Source organism: Bidens hawaiensis, unplaced genomic scaffold (assembly GCF_021521415.1).
Source record: "Bidens hawaiensis isolate Kalapana, Puna unplaced genomic scaffold, B.hawaiensis_p1.1 tig00007857_1, whole genome shotgun sequence".
In the NCBI taxonomy this organism is placed as follows: Eukaryota; Viridiplantae; Streptophyta; class Magnoliopsida; order Asterales; family Asteraceae; genus Bidens; species Bidens hawaiensis.
In genome coordinates, this window is record NW_027491544.1 from 373,018 (window position 1) to 395,222 (window position 22,205).

General features: G+C 34.1%; 1 protein-coding gene across 1 annotated transcript; it reads left to right on the forward strand.

Moving 5' to 3' along the window:
• The first annotated feature begins 8,893 nt into the window (after positions 1-8,893).
• On the forward strand, positions 8,894-9,413 carry LOC143636271 (uncharacterized). Its single transcript, XM_077103913.1, has 2 exons — positions 8,894-9,253; positions 9,357-9,413. Exons 1-2 carry the CDS (start codon positions 8,894-8,896, stop codon positions 9,411-9,413), a joined length of 417 nt encoding a protein of 138 aa, XP_076960028.1.
• Positions 9,414-22,205: the final 12,792 nt, after the last annotated feature.

Here is a 22,205-nt window from a genome sequence, read left to right on the forward strand (position 1 = left end):
ATCCATATTTGAGATATCATGCTAGGCAACTGTTGAAAAAACACATCAAATTTAATCGTCATGTTAATGTATATTGTAATATGAACTGATGTGAGTGTGATTTGTGAGTAACCTGGGTTATTGCAATTGTACTTGGGCATGCAACAGCAGCAATATGCAAGTAGGGCTGTATTGTAAATTCACTTTCTTTGAAATATGTTGAAAGTTGACACCATAGTTGAAGTGAATCATGAAACCATAGTCTGTTGTTTGAACATCTAAAACACCAATAAAACTAGAGTTTCATTTCTGGTTCAGTTTATTCAGCTTTTGTTTTCGGTTTTTGGTTTCGTTTAGTTCAGTTTATTCAGCTTTTGGTTTTGGTTCAGTTTTGGTTTTTTGGTTTCGTTTCAGTTTTGGTTTTTTGGTTTCGTTTCAGTTTGAGTTCAGTGTATTCGTTCTTTGGTTTCACTTTCGGTTTCAGTTTATAAATCCTTTTGGTTTCGGTTCGTTTTCGGTTTACTAGTTTCGTTTGAGTTCAGTTTATTCGGTCTTTGGTTTCAGTTTCAGTATTATTTTGGTTCGGGTTTCTACTATTTTGGTTTTTTGTTTCGTTGCAGCTTCATATTTTTTTCTGAATTTTCATTTGGTTTTAAAAGTTTATTTTTTGGGTTTGTAAAACCTTGTTGTGGCAGAAAATGATCTGATATGTCGTTTCGTTTCGGTTTGCTCAGTTTATTATGTCGGCTGTTATAGTGTTTCGTTTCGTTTCAGTGCAATTTAGTTGGCTGTTGGTTTTTGTTCAGTTTCCGTTTTCCGTGTTTTGGATTCGGATTGTAAGTTCCGGTTCGCTTTTTTATTTCAATTTCAGCTTGATTTCAGTTTATTAAGATTCTAAGTTTCGTTTCAGCTTAGTGTCAAATTATTCAGTTTTTAATTTCATTTGTGGTTCATTTTATTCAGCTTTTTGTTTCGGTTTGTTTTCGGTTTTTTTGTTTCGTTTCAGTTTGAGTTCAGTTTATTCGGTCTTTGGTTTCAGTTTCTGTGACATTTTGAGCCAAAACAAGGTACACCTCAGTATGTATTTATCAATTTAGCAAATAAACGCTTTTTACGTAACGAACGAACGATTAACCGAACGGGTCGGGTTATGATCCAGATATCCTGGGGGGCCATCTATAAGTGATATACGTTTAATATAAGCTAATATATTAATAATATGACCTTAGTTCAATAGCAAACAAGTTAAACGAAAACATGCTCGTTTAACTACCAGCTATAGATTTAAACGCGAAAGATAGTTACAAACCAAGCATTGTATCATCCATTAAGCCGAAAAAGACTTACCAAACACTTATTTGAAATGTTTTAAGCGATCCGTGAAAATATTTTCGATTTTTACAAACGTATAGTATGTTTTTATGAATTTACACAAAACTAGCCGAAAAACAATCGTTTCCGCACTGTTTGACGTACCCGATATTTTTTTCGTGCCAAAAACCGAACCCGAAATAAAATTGAACTTGGCTATTCACGTCCAGGCACGCAAATCTAGGCCATTGGGCCAAATGAGGCCCAAGAGGCCCCATAAAAAAACTTCCGGCCGCTAACAATGGGATTACCCCCATTTTAAGTTTCCTTTATATATTGTAATATATTTGAGATATTTTCACTTCTTTCAACGTTTACCATCTGTGTTTTTTCTGGACTTGCACTCAAACAACATAAATCTAAGGTAATTTCACATATTGATCAATTTTAAAGCATGCTTAAGCTTGATTAATTTCGCATAAACATAGTATAATGGCCAAAAATCATTTCTAACCATGTAAAAATCCTAAAAATGGTCCAAAAACATGTTTGATCATACATATTTAGGAACCTGGTTTTATAGTTTTTTTTAGCCATAAAAACGGATTAGAGGGTTTAAACGGCGTTTTTACGGTTCAAAAGTCCGTTTTTATGCCCTAGCCGAAACCCTAAGTTAAGGGGCTGTTTTGTTGATGAAAATTGCTTGTTTTGTGATATATGACTTGTATCTAGTCTACATAGGAGCACTAGAGCTTGAAAAGTTGATTAGAAAGGCGGAAACGAACCAAAACCGCTAAGGTAATGCCGAAACACTCGTTTACGGGCTGTTTAGGTTAATGTTATGATGTTCATATTGTTAGGTCTTGAAATTTTGCAGGGACATCATGGACCATGTCATTGAGTCCCTGTTTAAATTTGGTAATTTTTAGACCATCTGAAAATATTTGGCGAATTTATTACCGAATTGGGACGTTTATTTGGGAAAAATAGTTAAAATTCTTGAAAAATTATGAAATTTTGTGGGGAACTCAGATTTGATATATTTTGATCATATATAAAATTTGGGATCATTTAGAAAAGTTTAAGGGTGTTTTTTTCATATGCGTTCGTATATATTTTTATAGCCGAATATGGCCGAAAAGAATATTGAAAAAGCTTATTGCATTTTGAAATTGGTACAGGTTTTTTTGGGACATAATTTGAGTATTTAGGAATTTTTGTGGAATTTTTGGAAATCGTTTGGGATAAACGGGCGATTTTCAGTCGAAATATAGCTGATAAAATGAATTTTTATAAATTAATAAATTAGTAAATAATTCCAGAAATTTTTTTATAAAAATATACATAATTTAATTGATAAGTGGCTAAATTTTCATAATTTAATGATTAACGGTTAATTAATTATGCTAATTTGAAGATTAACAAATTCAATTTTTATAAAAACCGGCAAGTTCGCGGTTAACGAACCTGCGGTAATATCAAAACCCCAAGAGTGGTCAAAAATCATATTTTTGGATTAATTAAGTAAAAACAAACCTTTTTATGAGAAACCTGGACAATCTGGATAGATTGTGCACGTTTCTTCTCAAATCAAACTGAATAAACAGAAACGGGCCCCGTAGCTAATCCCGGACCCCAATATGTGATCTTTCTTTATAACTTAATCATTTTATTAACCAATACATTTACCCAATCTTATTTCCCAATAACTGTTTTCTGAACGCGTAAACGAACAACTTGGCCCAGCTGGGAAAACGGGAAACTGAGCCAAGTTCGGTTTTAAGTATTAGACATTGAACAACATCACAACCTAAGCCTATTGCCACTTTTTGGGTGTTCCAGCTATACCCAGATTAGTTATACAGCCCAGTTTAGTATTGAGATTATAATAATATTAAAATATTAATATTATTATAATATTGATTATAGAAACTAGTGATAGCAAACCGAACAAACCACGAGCTGACACAGTGCTGAGTATCTACTAAACAGTGAGTTTCATGACCCCACTTCTGAACTGTTTTACGAACTTTTGGGGTGAAAAGCATGTTTGATTACATATACATACCTAAAACATGTATTGATGTGAATTATCTAAGTGCTAACACATGAAAGTCCCCACTAACACAGTGATTAACTTCAAGCCGGTGGCTTGTGAATAGTACTATTGGTTTGACAAACCCAGGTGGGGCCAGCACGGTTTGCTGAGGCATTATCCCGTTTGCACAGGACCATAATTACACAAACACGCTATGTATTGTTAGACATAGCTACTTGGGGTATATTGTAGGCGGAAAGGGGGCCATAGTGGTTGATTAGGCGTGGGAAATGGATGCATGCAGCACAAACAGTCAAGGCTTCACTGTAGCTTAGCATAATTACATCATTTACATACATACTTATATCTTGATTACAAGTGTTAACTTGTGAATATTCATAACTGTTTTCTTGAAACTCGTGAAACTCACCAACTCTAGTAGTTGACCCGTTTTAACTGCTTTTCAGGTGTACCTAAATCGGAATGATTTGGTGATCTGTTACTTGCCCAAGGTATGTGGTTGATGCTATGTGAATAGAAGCAAGGGTGTTAGTAGTAAGATCGTATAGTTAACGAACTAGTTTTGTTTGTATCACCTAGACTGTAAAACATTGATAGAACAATGAAATGTAATATATTGTAAATTAGTTTGTAATGTTTCTTTATAAACAATGTGTTGATACCAGAGGTGCCTGTTACATTCCCGTTTTACGCTTCCGCATTGTGCTAGTCGGGGTGTGACAGTTTCAGTTTATTTAGCCTTTGGTTTCGGTTCATTTTCGGTTTTTTAGTTTTTAGTTTCATTTCTGATTCATTTTATTCAGATTTTGGTTTCGGTTCAGTTTTGGTTTTTTGGTTTCGTTGCAGTTTAAGTTCAGTTTATTCATTATTTGGTTTCAATTTCAGTTTCAGTTTATTCACTTCGTTTTCAGTTTATTCAGCTTTTGGTTACCGAACAATCAGCAGTATTCGAGGCTTGGGGATTTCGTTTAATGTCAAATTATTCAGTTTAGTTTCATTTCTGGTTCATTCGGTTTCTTTTTTGTTATTTGGTTTCGTTTCAGTTTGAGTAGTTTTTAGTTTCATTTATGGTTCAGTTCATTCAGCTTTTGGTTTCGGTTTGTTTTCGTTTTTTTGGGTTTCGTTTCAGTTTGGTTCAGTTTATTTAGCTTTTGGTTTTGGTTTGTTTTCGTTTTTTGGGTTTCGTTTCAGTTTGAGTTTTTTTGGTTTCGTTTCAGTTTGGTTCAGTTTATTCAACTTTTGGTTTTGGTTTGTTTTCGTTTTTTTGGGTTCGTTTCAGTTTGAGTTTTTTATTTTTGTTTCAGTTTGGTTCAGTTTATTCAGCTTTTGGTTTTGGTTGGTTTTCGTTTTTTTGGTTTCGTTTCAGTTTGAGTTCAGTTTATTCAGTCTTTGGTTTCAGTTTATTCAACTTTTGGTGTCGGTTCGTTTTTGGTTTTTTAGTTTCATTTCTGGCGTTTATTCAGCTTTTAGTTTCGGTTCATTTTCGATTTCTTATTTTCGTTTCAGTTTGAGTTCAGTTTATTCTAGTTTCAGTTTCGGTATTAAACTGAACATCAAACAATATGGATTTGCTTTTGGTTTTTGAGTTTTTAGTTTCATTTTTGGCATTTATTCAGCTTTTGGCTTCGGTTCATTTTCGGTTTTTTATTTTCGTTTCAGTTTGAGTTCAGTTTATTCTAGTTTCAGTTTCGGTATTATTTTGGTTCGGTATTAAACTGAACACCAAACAATATGGTTTTGTGATCCTAAATAAAATGCGGATAAACTACAAGCAATAGAGGTACGGGCCTATTTGTGAAACTGCTGTGAAAGGCTTACCGGCCTATTTGTAAAAAATGCAATTAATAATATACTGCCTATAATTTTTTGTTATTCGTTGATTCAGTTTGGTTTCGTTTGAGTTTGAGTTTAGTTTTGTTTTTCTATCATAACACAACCAACAACAAAACGATCTGAATAAGAATAAATTCAATTGGCAAACATAAACAATTGGTTATTAAAAAAAACAGTGGGCAGAATTTTTTTTTGCCACAAAAGCTGATAATTGAACCGCATAACAAAAACAAAACGATCCGAACGAATCGAAGAAAACTAAGAAAAGAAATTACCGTTCGACAAACGAACATGAATGAAGAACATTAAGAAGCATGCGAATCCGAAGAATAAATCAAAACAATCAGACCTAAAACCGTAGACTAAAGCGTGTTAGGAGGCAGGTTAACCAACACATAAGCCACAGGTACATGTACATCTTACCTAGAGACATTAGAATCAACATTACCTTGCGAAAAGGGAGCCAGGGTGGGTCAAAGATGAAGTTGAACATCGCCTATAATTAAGGAACAATTGTAACAGCCACAATTGAAGAAACAAATGCTGTTACGAGGATAATTGAAGACGAATAAAGAAGATTTGTGGGATCGATTTTAGGGTTCAATGGTTAGGGAAGAGGTGGGTTTTGAGGAACACGACGAACGATTGCATTAGTTTTGGATTAAATTGGGAGGATCGTAACAGCCAAATTCAATTGCCTCTGTTGGGATGCTGCAGCGACCGCTAATTGAACGTATTGCCGGAGACTTAATGACTGCATTGAATATAGCAAGCGGCGATTGTGAGTCCATGGTGGGATGGTCGCCGATGAACCTGCCGGACGGTTTAAAGAGCATTCAATTTAACGGTGTCTTAAGGAGTGAGAATTAGGGAGATGAGATGGTGTCTATCTGTATTATAATGCAATATAGATTATTCCATAGTTGCCTTGATTATTGTTTGTTATGATAGGTTATGATTGATTCATGATTAGATCATAGGATTAATAATTATCAATTAAATAAACCTAATTGTACTGCTGACCTAAATCTGTAAAGTGCTAGGTTATTGATAGATCTTTATTATTTGATCTTGCTAGATTTAGTTCTTCGAAAGAAGTCCTTCTAGGTTTGATTATTTAATTATTGTCTATTGAATCAATTAAATATATTAAACTGCCTTTGATTTCCGCGTTGTAAAGTAGGATTTCGTATAAAGGAACTAAGTCATAAATAATTAGGTGACCGTAAGGAAACTTGATTTTTAATACTGGTGTGCGTTAAGACTTATTAGAAAGCCATAGGTGTCTCTTGAGAAGGGTCAGGGGTCCTGTTCGGGTTTTCTCTTAGGTGTCTATTTTACGATCCCAGTCTATAACTAAATATTTTCCCGATTAATTAACAACTGAAATTTAGGGGATTCTAGCCTAGGTAGTTATCTTATCATCATCTGAATTAAGTCCAAGTTCTAAGTTTAGTCGTCTTTAGTTTTCTTAATTAGTATAAATTAGTTTATTTGTAAAACCCCCTTACACAAATAATAAATAAATAGTCGTGTCTGTAGTTGAGTTTAATTTAGCTAGTATACGTAATTAAAAGAGTCTCGTGGGTTCGATATCCGGACTTACTTAGTTGTATTAGAGTCGACCAGTTCACTTGCCGGTTAGTAGTTTAGTTAAGTTTAAAAGTCTAGAATTTATTACTTAGTGTCTAAATTAGCGTGTTTTTATTAGACTACTTTTAGCACATCAAGTTTTTGGCGCCGTTGCCGGGGACTCTTGGCGATTGCGTTATTAGCTTTGATTAGACTTACTTGCCATATATGTGCTACTTGTTTTGTTTTGTCTTTTGAGTCGTAGAAGTCAAATTAATTTTGTCTAATTTTAAGTTTAGTTTATTTATTCTTAGTTTTATTTTAGCATTTAAATAGAATCTATTGATTTGGTCTTGTGTGCTTTTCAATTTTATGCCACATCTTCGTTCACAAGGACCACCTCCGTTAAAATCAGAAGCTAGTTCATCATCACCAGTCATCATAGATTCTCCACCAAAGTCATCACCACACAGTTCACCGCCATCGAGTCCCATAAACATTCCCGATATTCAAATGGCCGACAATCGAACCGTTTACCAACAAGCCTTCGAGGGTTTCAACAAAGACCACTCGCCCATCATCACCCTCGTAATCGATAAAGCTAATCCTGGCAGATTCCATCTTATGTCATAGCCAATCTCACCCAGAGTAACCTATTCCATGGCCATGACGATGAAGACGCACCAATGCACATCAACCGTCTCACCCTTGTGCTCAAAACGTTCAATTTACAATGTGCTAATGAAGATGCCATTTTCCTCCATTTGCTCCCGTTTTCACTTACGGGTCGTGCCGCCACTTGGCTTGATTCGCAACCTGCTGGGGCATTCACTACTTTGGAGGCGCTGCATACCGCTTTCTTGAAGAAATACTTCCCGCCTGCCAAAGCATCTCGTCTCCGTGATCAGATTCATTCTTTCCATATGGAGCCGTACGAGCCGTACTATCAAGCTTGGGAGCGTTTTCAGAGTTTACTGGCCCGTTGTTCACTGCATGGTCTTACTCCATGGGCCTTTGTTGAGAACTTTTACAATGGGCTGACTTATGAGACTCAAGCTCGTTTCGACACTGCTGCTGGAGGTAACTTAATGGATAAGAAAAATGCAGTTGAGTGTAATGAATTGTTTGAAGGTTTTGCCCAGTCCGAGTTTGCTAAAAAGCCACCTAACGGGAATTCAAATCCCGTCACTAGTACACCCTCATCCGTCTAAGGTGTGCACCAGGTTAATCTGGATACTAGTGTGGCTGCTGCCTTAGAGAGCCTAACCCGTGAAATTGGAGAACTTAAGGCTAAGGTAGATAATTGTGAGTTGTGTAGAGGAGGGCATGGGACTTTAGATTGTCCGTTGATGAGTCAGGAGCAGGTAGAGTTCATAGGTGCAAAATAGGGTTCCTAATGCGTTTAAAGGAAATAATAATTCAAATAGGAACAATTACAAAAGTAATAATTGTAACTCTAATTGGCGTTCCTCCGGTGCACCCCCTGGTTTCCAATCAAATTTAAATTCTAACCAGGGGCAGGATCAGTCGTTTAGTGGGGATCAAAGTAGTCAAGGTGGGTGTAATGGGCAGGATTTGAGTAGTGGTATTGGTAGGTTAGAGGAGATGGTGAAGCAAATACTAATTAGAGATCAGGAAACTAAAAAAAAATTTGCCGATCATGATTTGCTTTTGAGGAATCACCAGTCCGCACTCTTAGATCTTCAGAGAACCGTAGGTGATATAGCCTAACGTTTAGATTAGAGACCACAAGGTCAGTTTTCGGGTTTCACTCAGGAAAATCCGGCAACTCAGTTAAATGCCATTTCTAATCGTAGTAGTAGGGTTTTAGGTCCGGAGAGATAAATTGAAGTAGAGGAGAGTGATGAGTTAGTTGACGAGAAGATAGTGATGGAGACTCCTGGGAGGGTACAACCTAGGCTAGGCCCAGCAAGTACCGCACCTATCAGTGAGCCCATAGTTAGAAGGAGTGAAGAGAAGAAACCGAGGGATATTAGGCCTTCACCGCTTATAGATCATGCTTGTGTCTCGTATTCAGCCCGTTTAATGAATCAGAAATTTAGTAGAGAGTACGGGAATTTCTTAGATATGTTTAGGCTGCTTAGGATTAACCTTCCGTTTATCGAGGCCCTCTAGCATATGCCGAAATATGCCAAGTTTTTGAAAGATCTTCTTAAACAAAAGGAAAGTCTGGAGGAGCTTTTGACCGTTCCACTGAACGGAGAGTGTTCGGCGGATGTACTTAATAAGGTACCCGAAAAGTTACCCGATCCCGGTGTTTTCACTGTTCCATGTTTGTTCGGTAAGGATACCTCGTGCCATGCGTTAGCAGACCTAGAAGCTAGCATAAACTTGATGCCATTTTCGTTGTTTGAGAAGCTAGGCCTAGGAGAACTTACACCCACCCGTATGTCGTTATCATTAGCTGACCGTTCGGTAAAGTACCCTAGGGGAATCATAGAAAACTTGCTCGTGAAAGTAGATAATTTGGTTTTCCCCGTAAATTTTGTGGTTTTAGATATGGAGGCTGATGAGAGAGTTCCTATTATTTTAGGTCGTCCATTCTTGTGTACTGCTAGGGCACTAGTTGATGTATTTGTAGGTAAGATCACTCTTAAAGCCGGCGACGATAATGTCACTTATGTTGCTAAATCCATGAGACCCCCGAGTGGTCAAGACGGTCTCATTGATACATGTCATCCTATTTATGCAATTGAGTCTTTTATCCCCGGGCATGGATCCACGTCTTGAGCACCCCCGTTCCGTCAACGTTTGTATGGAGAAAGAGAGAGAGGTCGCGAGTTCTCGAGAGTCGATGGAGTTTGATAGAGAGAAAGGTGGTGGAAAGCGAAAGTTTGTGGAGTTTGGAAAGATTGAAGATGAATGGTCGTATCATGATGCAGTTTATTGGAGGACCATGGAGTTTTACCGTGGTGGAGGAAGCTCCACTCGGACAGCCGAGTAGTTCACATAGGAGAGTGTCTTGAGTGAAAGCTCAAGTGTAGAGTTTGTATATTTGTCATGTCTTTATTTTAGAGTCATGTCGAGTCCCTAACGTACATTTTTATAGTTCTTCTTTGTTTTTGTTTTTAAGTTTTTGTTGTCACACCCCAACCTAAGGAGGAAATATTGGGGCGTGATCTGATTGCTCACAGCTCGAAGATACTATCATATATAAAATGTGACAATATCTAATTAATATTTTATTCAAATAATACATACATTATCCAATTATAACAAGCAATTTACAAATATGAATATAAGCTCAAAAAATGTTTATCTTGATTATATCCTAAGCTCTTAGGCCACCCAACGCGCGGCGCTCGTGCCAAGGGAAGGCATGTTTGGGTTTTTGACATTATTAGTCCCTGTATTTTGTATAAAATCCATTTCTTGTTTATTTTAAAATTTAAGTAAAACACAAACAACTTAAAGAACTTAAAGGGTATTAATTGTAAATATAAATCTTTATTACCTAAATTTTTTTAATTTGATTACTATCAAAGATCCGAAAATGCATCCAGATCGGATTTTAAATAAACGAATATGGGTTCGAAAAACCCGAAATGTTACAGTCTCCCCTACTTTAGGGAATTTTGTCCCGAAATTAAGGAAAACCAAAACATCATCGTTTTGAAAAAGAAAATAAACTTTTTAAGGAAAATATCATAACATATAACTTCATATAACCGAAACAACGCTTCAAATGACAATCCGATAAAGGCGCTTATATATAGGATGTACCAGCGGCGTATCCACCATGTCCTTATCATCTCATCAGTCGTACCGTTACCAAAGCTATCTTAGGTTCTAAATCATGACACATAATTTTACGTATTATGATTTCCATATGAGGACTCGGATAATTATGTTCGCGACCATAATTACTCTTATCGTCGGGTGGTCAGCATAATTCGTTTCATCATGTGGGTTATAAAGCATTTAAAACCATCATTTTGAAGGAAACAAACATTTTGATTATTTAAGTGTGAATTCAGAAGATAATAATTAATAAATATTCGTGTTTGAATAATAAAATAAGATAAATTCTAAAATATCTTTTGCTTATTAAGGAAACAAATTTCGTGAAATAAGTGTTATTTATGAATCGTGATAATCAAGACTAAGGAAATTGAGGTATAGGTATAAGATTCTAAATAGTCTACTTTGATGGAAGGAATTTTATTCAAGGGATGAATTACGCAAAGGTTTAATTTATAACAAATCTTAAAATAGTTAATAGCATGCGGACTCCTTAAAGATCGTATTCTTTAGGAATGAAGTTCTTAAGATCGAGAGTATAAGTTTAAACATAGTTAACGAAAATTTTGATGAATCGAGTTTGGTTAATTTGAGTACTTATGAGTCTAAAGAGAAGTTAATGTAAAGTCATAGCTTTTCAAGTTGATGATTTTGAGATTAGATTAATTCGATTAAGATATTCTAAAATAGTACAATAGTTAGTAATTAATAATTTTAATATTAATAATAATGCGATAATATACATACTTGAATTAAATTGTTAATAGATTAAACTGGGAAGCGGATATTCCCGAATCACCGAGATAGTCATATTCCAATTAAATCTTTAAAATTAGATAAAACATAATGTGGATAATTGAAGATATTAAATTAGATTAAATTGAGAATTCGTTGATTTTTTTTACAAAATCATTATAAATATTTGGAAATAAGCAAATTGAATTATCGATAATGAAAATTTAAGTAAATAACAAATTTTAAATTAAAGTGAAGCAAAATAAAATAAGATAAATGCGAGGCTAGAAATGCATGAACCACCATGACTATTATAACAACTACGAATTTATCATTTAAAACGTTCAAGATTCTCAAGGTTTATCAAAAATCAAAGTAGAGGGTTGAAGTATTTATGAACCATCGTTTAATTTCAACTAAAAAACGAAAGTTAATCACTAAATGGATTTCTTTGGGGATTTAATAAAAAAGTCAATTTAATGATAAAGTTAAATGAATTAATGGATGATTTTTAATTTAAAAATGAAAATTAAATTTAGTGGATGAAAAATTTAGTTTAATAATGATTAAATTTACAATAATTGAATTTTAATAATAAATATTTATAAAATGGAAAGTAAGTTGTGAAAACTAACATGAAGTTAAGGAAATACAGGAAGAAATCAAATATTTATAGTTAAAATTGAGGGTAAGAATTTAAATGCACTTGGTAATTTATAGTTTGAAAATAAATTAGAAAATATGATTTAAATAATATTTTAATGGATATGAGTTAGTATACGATTTCTTGTTCGGGGCAATTTGGTTATGTCAAGATTGGTGGTTGTTCAGTTAACGCCATACAACTGCAAACTCCTTGGCGAATCTAGTAGTCGAACGGCAATCACAAGAAATAGGTGAACGACGTTGATTATGATGATGATTTACTAGGGAAGACATTCTACGAGGACCAAGGATGAAATTTTAATGAGATGATAGGTAAGTTGTGGGAATGAGTTGATGTGAAATAATAGGGATGCGTATGTATGTATATGTATGTATATGAATTAGTGCTAGTGAAGACTCGAGGATGAGTCGGGATTTAAAATAATATGTATAAGGTTTGAAGCATTTAAGTGAATGAATAATGTTTATAAAGTTTTTCAAGAATAAAATAATCAAGTATATCCAACTAGTTGACCTCCCATGAGCTTTCCATGGCAATTTGAATAGATCAACTAAATAAAGCAACATAAAGTTTGTGAATTGGCCTCCCATGAGCGTTCCATGGCAATTTGTTGGCCCAATTCAAATAACGAGTAATAAACAATTGAGTTGGTCAGCCCATGAGCGTTTACATGGCGTTTAACAGTTATCAACTCAATGGAGTTGGTCGGACCATGAGCGTTACATGGCATTTAACCGACCCAACTAAATATCGAATCAACGAATCAAATATAAGTAGCCGGTGTACCTCGGGAACCACCCCGGACGATACGTTCCAACCCAAAAATCAAATCGAAAATGGTTTAAGAAATGGATAGTTGAAGTGCCCATGGATTTCCATGGATTTTTCACCCAACTAAACATTTTAAATAATTTACCATTTAGCCGGTTATGTTTTCCACGCAACCGTTTAGCCGATTACAGGTACCACTTAAAGTTAAGGTTGTACGAAATTTGTCATACCCCCATGCTTCAAGGTGAATAAACAAAACAAAACACGGGGATTCTTAAGGAATTTCCCACAATAAAAGATAATCTATCAAAATAAAAGATTTAGAAAAATATTTTGAATGTGAGGCATAGCCTCGGAATTTGTGTATGTGTGCAATAAATAAATAACATAAGTATAACAAAATAATTAATATAAGCAAGCTGTAAACAATTTATTAAATAGCACATAAGGCAGTTCAAATAAGCACGTATAGGGTCCTATGCATATGTCTAGGACAATTTCTAACGACCTAACTTATAACCTTCGGCTCTGATACCAATCTGTCACACCCCAACCTGGGCGGAAATGTCGAGGCGTGATCTGATTGCTTACAGCTTGAAGATGCTATCATATATAAAATGTGACAATATCTAATTAATTATTTTATTCAAATAATACACACATTATCCAATTATAACAAGCAATTTACAAATATGAATATAAGCTCAAATAATATTTATCTTGATTATATCCTAAGCTCTTGTCTACGTGTCCAAACTTCAATCTTCAATACAAGCAACCTGCATATGCGTAGAAAATGGAGTTGTGTCAACATAAAGTTGAGTGAGAATATCACTGTCACACCCCGACCAATGAAGGCGAAAACGTCGAGGCGCGACATGATTGCTCATTGCACAATGACACTATAAAGTTACAATATTTAAACAACTCATTTAAATCCATATCATCATAAATAACATAACAATTGTTCATACAAAATGCCAAATAGATAGATAAACAAATAACTTGTTCTTTTATTTTCTAATATCCTAAAGCCAAGATAATAAGTTTCTTCATGTAATCCAATCAAGCTAACATCAAACCTGTAACATTGCATAAATAGAGTTTGTCAACACGAAGGTTGGTGAGCAATTTTCATAGTTTTGGACAATAAGTATATAGTATGAAATCCACAACTAGTATATGAAAATAATAAATAATAGCAACAATTTAGATAATAAAACCGTCAATAAGAATACATTGACGACTATAATGAAATCGTCAATAAGAATACATTGACGACACCTTTCTATATGGGGATACCATATATACTCGGAATTAACGTATGATCATACTTTGATGAGGCTACCCGCCTTAGCATTCAAGAGGCTACCCGCCTTAGCATTCAAGAATTTGCACATAATCATGTAAAGCATATAACACCAAATCAAGCATTTATTTAAGTAAACATATACAATACGTGTTGTGGTTTAAAACTCAAGTATAAATCATTTGAATTTGAATAAGTATGCAATGCCACCCCCAAAACGAAAGATGGAAAACGGGGGATGAAAAAGTACTCACATTAATAAGTAACTTAAAAGATAGTGTCGTGAATAATCGGAGAGATCGGTTTAACGAGCAAGACCTATATTAAACGGGTCTTGTGTTAGTAGGTAGTCTTGGAAGGGTTTAAAATAAAATACATGACAAATAAAGTAAATAAATAAAGTTTAGGATTTAAAATGTAACTATTTGAGAAATTAAAGAAACGAGTTTTGTAAAATAAATTTACTCGCAACCGGGCCTCGGTATTCTATTCATTAGTTTTTTTCTTTTTTTACTCAACCTATGTTAAGTAATAATGTGGGTTAAAATGCGATATTGCAAAACCCTTGGTTATAAGAATACCAAAACGAGGTTTAAACGAGTGTTCGGGTTTGTTGGTTCGAGACTTGATAATTGACCAAGCTCACAGTTAACTTCCCAAAATAATAAATGTTATGAGATAACTCAATAAAATCAAAATAGACTTAATCAAGTATGTAGTTCTACTGTGAAGAACCTTAACGTTCGTTAAGTGAGTATACGACCTTATTGGTTCGCACTTGTTATAAGATCAAGTTGGTTACCGACATGCCAAGTATGTTTAGAAATTAACTAAAATTGATTTAAAATATAATCTTGAAGAAAAATATGAGTTTTGGTGGCAAAAAACACACTTGTGTGTCTTAAGCGAGTGAACTCGGTTTAGTTCGGTTTTTGGTTCGGTCCTTGACTCGGAATAAGACCAAGGATGGTTACCACATACCCAATTACCATGGAACTTGTAATATAATTAATAAATAATAATACTCAAGTTTTACATTCAAAAAGTTAACAATAAAGCTTTTAAACAAAAGTTCGGTTTTTGGTTCGGTCCTTGACTCGGAATAAGACCGAGGATGGTTACCACATACCCAATTACCATGGAACTTGTAAAATAATTTATAAATAATAATACTCAAGTTTTACATTCAAAAAGTTAACAATAATGCTTTTAAACAAAAGTTCGGTTTTTGGTTCGGTTCTCAACTCGGGATGAAACCGAGGCTAGTCACCACATACCCAATACCATGGAACTTGACAAATATGAACAATAAATTAAAATATGTAGAAGTTAAGCAAGTATAACAAGTTATATGGTTAGATTTGTTAAATATATAAACAAGGACTACAAAGTCCTCCATGTAACCTTGCCTTACTAGCCCGACATTTCAACCGGCCGAGACCGGAGAAATGAAAGACCGAAGGTAAACAAGGAGTGTATATTATATATATGTTGTAACATCAAGCTTTAAGTATTGAGAAGTTAGTTAAAATGAAAGATTAGCTTATGAAGAACAACCTTACAATTCAAGAATTTGAGAGAGAAATGAAGAAATGAGAAAGCACAAATGAAGAAGATGGGTGTGTATATATAGGGTAAGTTGAATGGGTCTTTCATAAAGGGTGTTTCATGAAAATGGGTTGGTTATAGACCCAAGAAAGCACAAACTACAAATGGGTCCTTCAAGTCTCCATTTTGGTAGTTTTAGTCCCTGGAGTTCGTTTTGAGCGTTTTCGGGGAATTTTAAGAACCGAAAAGGGTGTTTTTTTTATCCAACAACTATAAAACAAATATTTAACATACAATTCATCATTTTGATAATATCGAAAGGTTCGGATACAAAACGGGTCGGGTTTACATTAAGAATACAAGTATAAAATAACCCGAAATTGACAAATGTCACAATCACCAGTTTTGACACAACAATATAAATAAGCATAACGTGATAAGTGCAGTAAATATAATCAAACCATAAACAAGTATGTAGACTGTTGCCAAGCGAATCGGACATTGGTCACTAGCAGGAACACCCACTATACGAATGAATGAATAGTAATCCCAATATTCTAATGAATGAATATTAACACAAGTAAGCAAGTAGCACGTATGTTTGATTAAGTCACTCACAACTAAACGTATGCATTTGTTTGAATATATATATATATAGTATGAAATACGAATAGGTACGCATATGTCCCCAAAATGGTTAGAAAACTTATAAAATAGGGGAATGGTAAAACTCACCTTCGATTAAAGGCAAGTGATTAATAATTAAGATAAACGAACTAAAGATTAAGTGAGTCGTCCACTATGCATCGAACAAGATTAATGATCAGAACCTGAAACTGGAAAGTGAAAAGATCAACAGATACGATGAGTCAAAGGTCCATACGTATGCAAAGTCAACCGGTTATGAACGTATCTTCAACCAATAAGCAAAAACTGAAGAAGATTAGTGATGAACAGATTGAGGACGGCTGGAGTAGGTGACTTAGGGTTTAGGGATGATTTGTGGTAGAGAATATATGATATGTGTATATAGGATTCAGTGAAACAAACTAAATATGGTAACTTACTTGTTTTAGAACCAGATAGGCCTTAAATGATTAAATCAACATTATAACCAGTAAATTTCGTTATTGATCAAGGGTTAATGAGTATGGACATGTATCGAAGCTATATTAGTCTTCTTAGGTCTTAAAACACTTGATTATGTCCTAAAATAAGCGATTTCGGGCTAGAAACGAACTAGGAAGGAAGTTCGGAGATTGAAATCTGTACAGTACATCCACGGTGGCGCGCAGTGGGCCTAGGCCGCCCAACGCACGGCGCTCCGGCCAAGGGAGGGCATGTTTGGGTTTTTGACATTATTAGTCCCTGTATTTTGTATAAAATCCATTTCTTGTTTATTTTAAAGTTTAAGCAAAACACAAACAACTTAAAGAACTTAAAGGGTATTAATTGTAAATATAAATCTTTATTACTTAAATTTGTTTAATTTGATTACTATCAAAGATCCGAAAATGCATCCGGATTGGATTTTATATAAACGAATATGGGTTTGAAAAATCCGAAATGTTACATTTGCAGGATTGAGAGAGTTAGAAAAATGACCCCCATAAAGTTTAAATGCAACATTCAAATGTGGGCATAGAGCAGCCGAACTGTATACTTTTTATTATTTGCTGCTATTTATTCATATTTATATATATTCATTGGGTGGATTGGTTGGTCTGGTAAAATACTTAAGTGCTTAACATCTATCAAATTGATAAGATATTTTTAGATATTGTTTGTTGTGAGAGAAGGAGATATCGTTTGCTGAGTACGTTCGGAGTTTAAGGGCATTCATGGAAGAAGACCTTGGCATCATATCGCCATACGCATATTACCAGCTAAGTCTTTTCCATTATTTATCTTGCTTATTTATTTTTATTTTTTTATTTTTTAAGTTTTTTTAGTTTTTTGTATTCCGAATTTATTTTTATTTTTAGTCCTTATCCTTGCATTGAGGACAATGCTAAATTTAAGTGCGAGGATAGAACATTTGAGTCATAGTTAAATTTTATTTAAAAAAAGAAGTTTTGAAAAATGTCCCTTGATTTTGTTTCTTTTTACATTTAAATGGGAGATGAGGATATTTATCGGGAATCGGATTTTAAACTACTAATAATAAGAGATAATATAAAAGAAAGCGTACTAAGCTTGGGATGTGTCGGTAGGTCCAACTAGTCTAAAGATTTCCCATTGCATATTCTTAATAAACCTAATTAAATCTTAGATTTTATGGGTTCTCATCCTAGGGGGACAGTGAAGCTGAAATTCGATAAGCCATAGAGAGTATTACCATAAGCTGATTACCCTAAGGTGGTGAAAATTAAATGCACTTTAAAATTAGCACGCCACTCCATTTTATGAAAATAAATAAAGAGTGGTGGCGCCCCGCAAATGTCCAATTTTTATACGAGCTTTAGTTATATATTTTTAGGTAAAAGATGCCTAAGTGCACAATAAAAAAATAAATAAAAATAAATAAATAAATAAATAAGAAAAGAAAACACAATTAACGATCAAAGCCGAATGGTTAACGAACCAAAAATTGCTCCTTCTCTTCCCTCGATGAACAGTGATGGCACCTCGAAATAATTTTTCTCTAAAGCCTTGCGCTTGACTATTCCTTAATCTCCAAATTTCCAAACATAATTAATTTTTGTTAACTGAGACATCTAAGAGCATTCTCAGCCCACTCCCTTAAAATATGTGATGAGGATTTGTAAATTATATGGTATGGTTACGAGAGCATTCCCAACCCATTCCCTATCCTATATTCACATATATCATATAATTACACTAAAAATTATTGTTTTTTTTCTCCTGTTTAATTAAATAATATTTTTTATACCTTTATCATTATCTTTTCTCTTTCCTCTACTCACAACCACTTTTAGAAAATATTAAAAAATTATACGGTATGAACAGTGAATCCCCAAATTTAACTTTCCTCTATAACATTTTCTCTCTCCTTTACTCACAATCACTCATAACCATATCATATAATTTACAAATCCCTCTCACAAAAATATATGGAATGGGCTGAGAATGCTCTGAGTGGTTGTGAGTAGAGTAGAGAGAAAATGTTATAAAGGAAAGTTAAATTTGGGGTTTCACTGTTCATATTGTATAATTTTTTAATATTTTTTAAAAGTGGTTGTGAGTGGAGAAAAGAGAAAAGATAATAATAAAGGTATAAAAAATATTATTTAATTAAACATGATAGAAAAAAAACAGTTATTTTTAATATAATTATATGTATATATAAATATCGGATAAGAAATGGGTTAGGAATGCTCTAAAAAATATTATTTGCCTCTTACGTTTCCTTTGTTTCCAATAATCCAAAACCACCAACATTAATTGTTTTCTCATAGCTGAATTTGATGCCCTTTAATACGCTGACCCACGTCAGTCTTGAGTTCGATTTTGGTCACTGCATATTTAAATGATCAATTTCAAATGCCACTATATTGAATTAAAAGTAACTTTTAGCCACTCATCATAGCTTAAGTTAAAAACAAATGCTTGATGTAAATTGGATCTGGCTCAATGGTAGAGCACTCACTTTATAAGTGAGAGGTAGGAGGATCAAACCTCACTACTCCCAATTTATATGGGAGATATGAGGGATGACCCTGGCTTGCCAGGGTTCGAGTCCTGATCTCATCCGGTTTTACCGGCTCCTTACTGTCGTGCCGTTTGGCGGGCGTGGGGGTTGGGTTTTATCCGGGGAATCCCTTAATAGGTGGACCGCTAAGGGCTCCGTCCGTCCGGACTCGTGGCCGGCTCGGGCTACCTTTAGCCAATGGGGGCCGCGTACGGAGTACTCGGCTTTACTTAGTTAGTCGTTCCCAAAAAAAAAACAAATGCTTGATAAAACTTGTTTAAGTATAACTCTTCGGTCTCAGGTTTACGTTTAGTAAAGATACACTATTTTAACTCTTTATCTCTTAAAATCTTTAAACTTTTATAATATAAACCATGCACGAGTAATATTTTGTATAAACTAACTCAAAGTTTAGAAAATATTTATATAATAATATTTATAATTTCGACCAAATCAGTGATCCGATTCGTGACGTCAATTGAAGAATCCGATCCATGATGAAATCAATTTGATTCAGATGACGAAGGACCAACTAAATAGACAAATTCGAACCGTAAAGTCACTCGAAAATACTGATCGAAACGAATTGGATGTGTTTATGGTACCTGAGTAAGTCGGGAGTTGGTAAGATCGCACTGCCAATTTGGAGATTTTGTTTTGTAGGTGAACTTTAAAGTGTGGCATATAACAAAAGGGGTGATGTTTATATATATATATATATATATATATGTGATTAAGTATAAGTATATTAAGTGTTCGCGCGACTTCGATTATTTTTAGTAGGCTTGTAAATGAATCAAACGTTTGATGAACTGTTTGGGAACTATTCAGCGGGAAGTTTGTTTATGTTCGTTTAATTAATAAACGAACGAACATGAACAAAAATTTGTGTTCGTTTTATTAAACGAACGTACATGAACATATGTTCTGTTCGTTCTTTTATGTTCATGAACATTCGTTTATGTTCGTTTGTTTATCTTCGACTATATCAATTTATTTATTTTCGTTTATGTATTAATAGAAAATAATTAAGTGTTATCTGGACGAGTCACTTACTTAAATGCTTTATATTTCTTAATTTGTGTTCATTTAAATGTTTTCATTTATGTTCGCTTATGTTTGTTTGTGTTCATTTACATTTGTTCATATGTGTTAATTTATCTTTGTTCAGTTATGTTCGTTTAGATTTTAAACAAATGAACATAAACGAACACAGATGTTCCTTTTTAATTAAAAGATCATGAACATGAATATTTGTTCGATTAAGTGTTCGTATTCGTTTAAAGTTAAATGAACGAACACGAACATGCCTTTGTTCGTGTTCGTTCGATTCGTTTACAACCTTTCATTATTGATGATTATATCAGTCTCAGACTCTAAACCCTGCCCAGTTTATTTGTGTTCGTTTGTGTTGTTAACATATTCATTTCCTTAATAAATGAGCACAAACATAAATCTAATTCCGTAAGTGTCCGTGAACTTTTCGTTGACACATTACTTCTTTAACAAACGAACATGAATAAAGCTTTGTTCGTGTTTGTTCGGTTTGTTTACAGTACTAATTTTGAACTTTTCGTGGACACATTACTTCTTTAACAAACGAACATGAATAAAGCTTTGTTCGTGTTTATTCGGTTTGTTTACGGTACTAATTTTTAGTGACTTTTAGATGACCTAAATTGACTCTTATGAGCATGATTTGTGATATTTTTTTTCTCTCTCTCTCCTCTCTTTTCTATTTTTTTTTGTGGGATTATAACAAGGAGCATTCAGTATATAAGAAGAGTATGATGTGTGGTCACATAATGTAGGTAGTTGGAGGTATTGGAACTTATGATTACATAATGTAGGTAGTTTGGAGCATGGAGGTTTAGGGATTTGCATAATCTAAATATCTCTTGTGGATCGTGTGCATAATTTGTCAAAATCAGACCAAAAACTTTGCTACATTGGAGATGAATCATCATCATAACGTATCAATTGGCGATTATAGCCATCGACATTTACACAACAATATTATTGGTCATCAGAAAACTCCAACCCCCTTTGTTGTTGACACTCATATATCATTGAGACATAAATACCACTGATATTTGCCTATTTGGTTAGTACTAATGACGTTAGCCACTAACAGACCAAGTTAACAGATTAGTTACGATTGGTTATCAGTTCCCGTACAATTTCCAACAATGATGTAATGGGATCTTAAGCACTCTCTAACAGCATTCCAACATAAAAAAGAAAAATCATATGAGTGTTGGCATGGGCAGTTGCCCCCAAACACCCTCCAAAAGGGAGGGGCCATGCCCATTGATAACGAAATAAGAATAATATTAAATGTTGGTGTACCGCACGTAAGTCACACCAATGTTTTTTTTCTTTGTTATTTTCATATGCCCATTAAACTTCCAACTTTGCTAGCTCATGAACTAATAATAGAATTGAGTGATGGTGTACTCCATGGAACTCACATCAATGTTTTTTCATATGGTTTTGGTAAACCCAACTATACTAAACTCATCAACATGATAATAAAATCACTAGCATATAAATGTCAATATATCATAATATGCAAAGAGTTACGTGCCAACTTTATGGTTGTGGTTTACTCAATTACGCAACTTTAGTACCATTTATGAATTCATTGAAACTGGATACGTGCCATTTCAAAAACATGTTATCTCAGTACTTTTTTCTAACCCAGTCTCTTTTGTTCGTTAAGTCAGAGGTAAATTGGTAATTTCATTTATTTGATTTATTTTATCTTTTGACTTGAGTGCCAATTCATAGCTGTGACTAGGGGGGTGTTTGTTTTTTCTTCAAACATCTTCAAGGGAGCTAATGTCTGCACGCGCGCAGACATTACCCTTGAAGACTGTTTGTTTTTTTTCTTAAAACAGATCTTAAGTTATCTTCTTTCATCTTAAAAGAAAAGCAAAGAAATCTTGCATAAAACATCTTCGCAAAAAAATCATACTCTTATCCCTTTGAAGCCACCCTCTCATCC

Excerpts from the sequence above, each read along its gene's own strand:
- LOC143636271 (XM_077103913.1), top strand. The coding sequence starts at position 8,894 with ATGCCGAAATATGCCAAGTTTTTGAAAGATCTTCTTAAACAAAAGGAA. Across the intron at positions 9,254-9,356 it reads TAGATAATTTGGTTTTCCCC|GTAAGATCACTCTTAAAGCC; the intron begins GTAAATTTTGTG and ends ATGTATTTGTAG.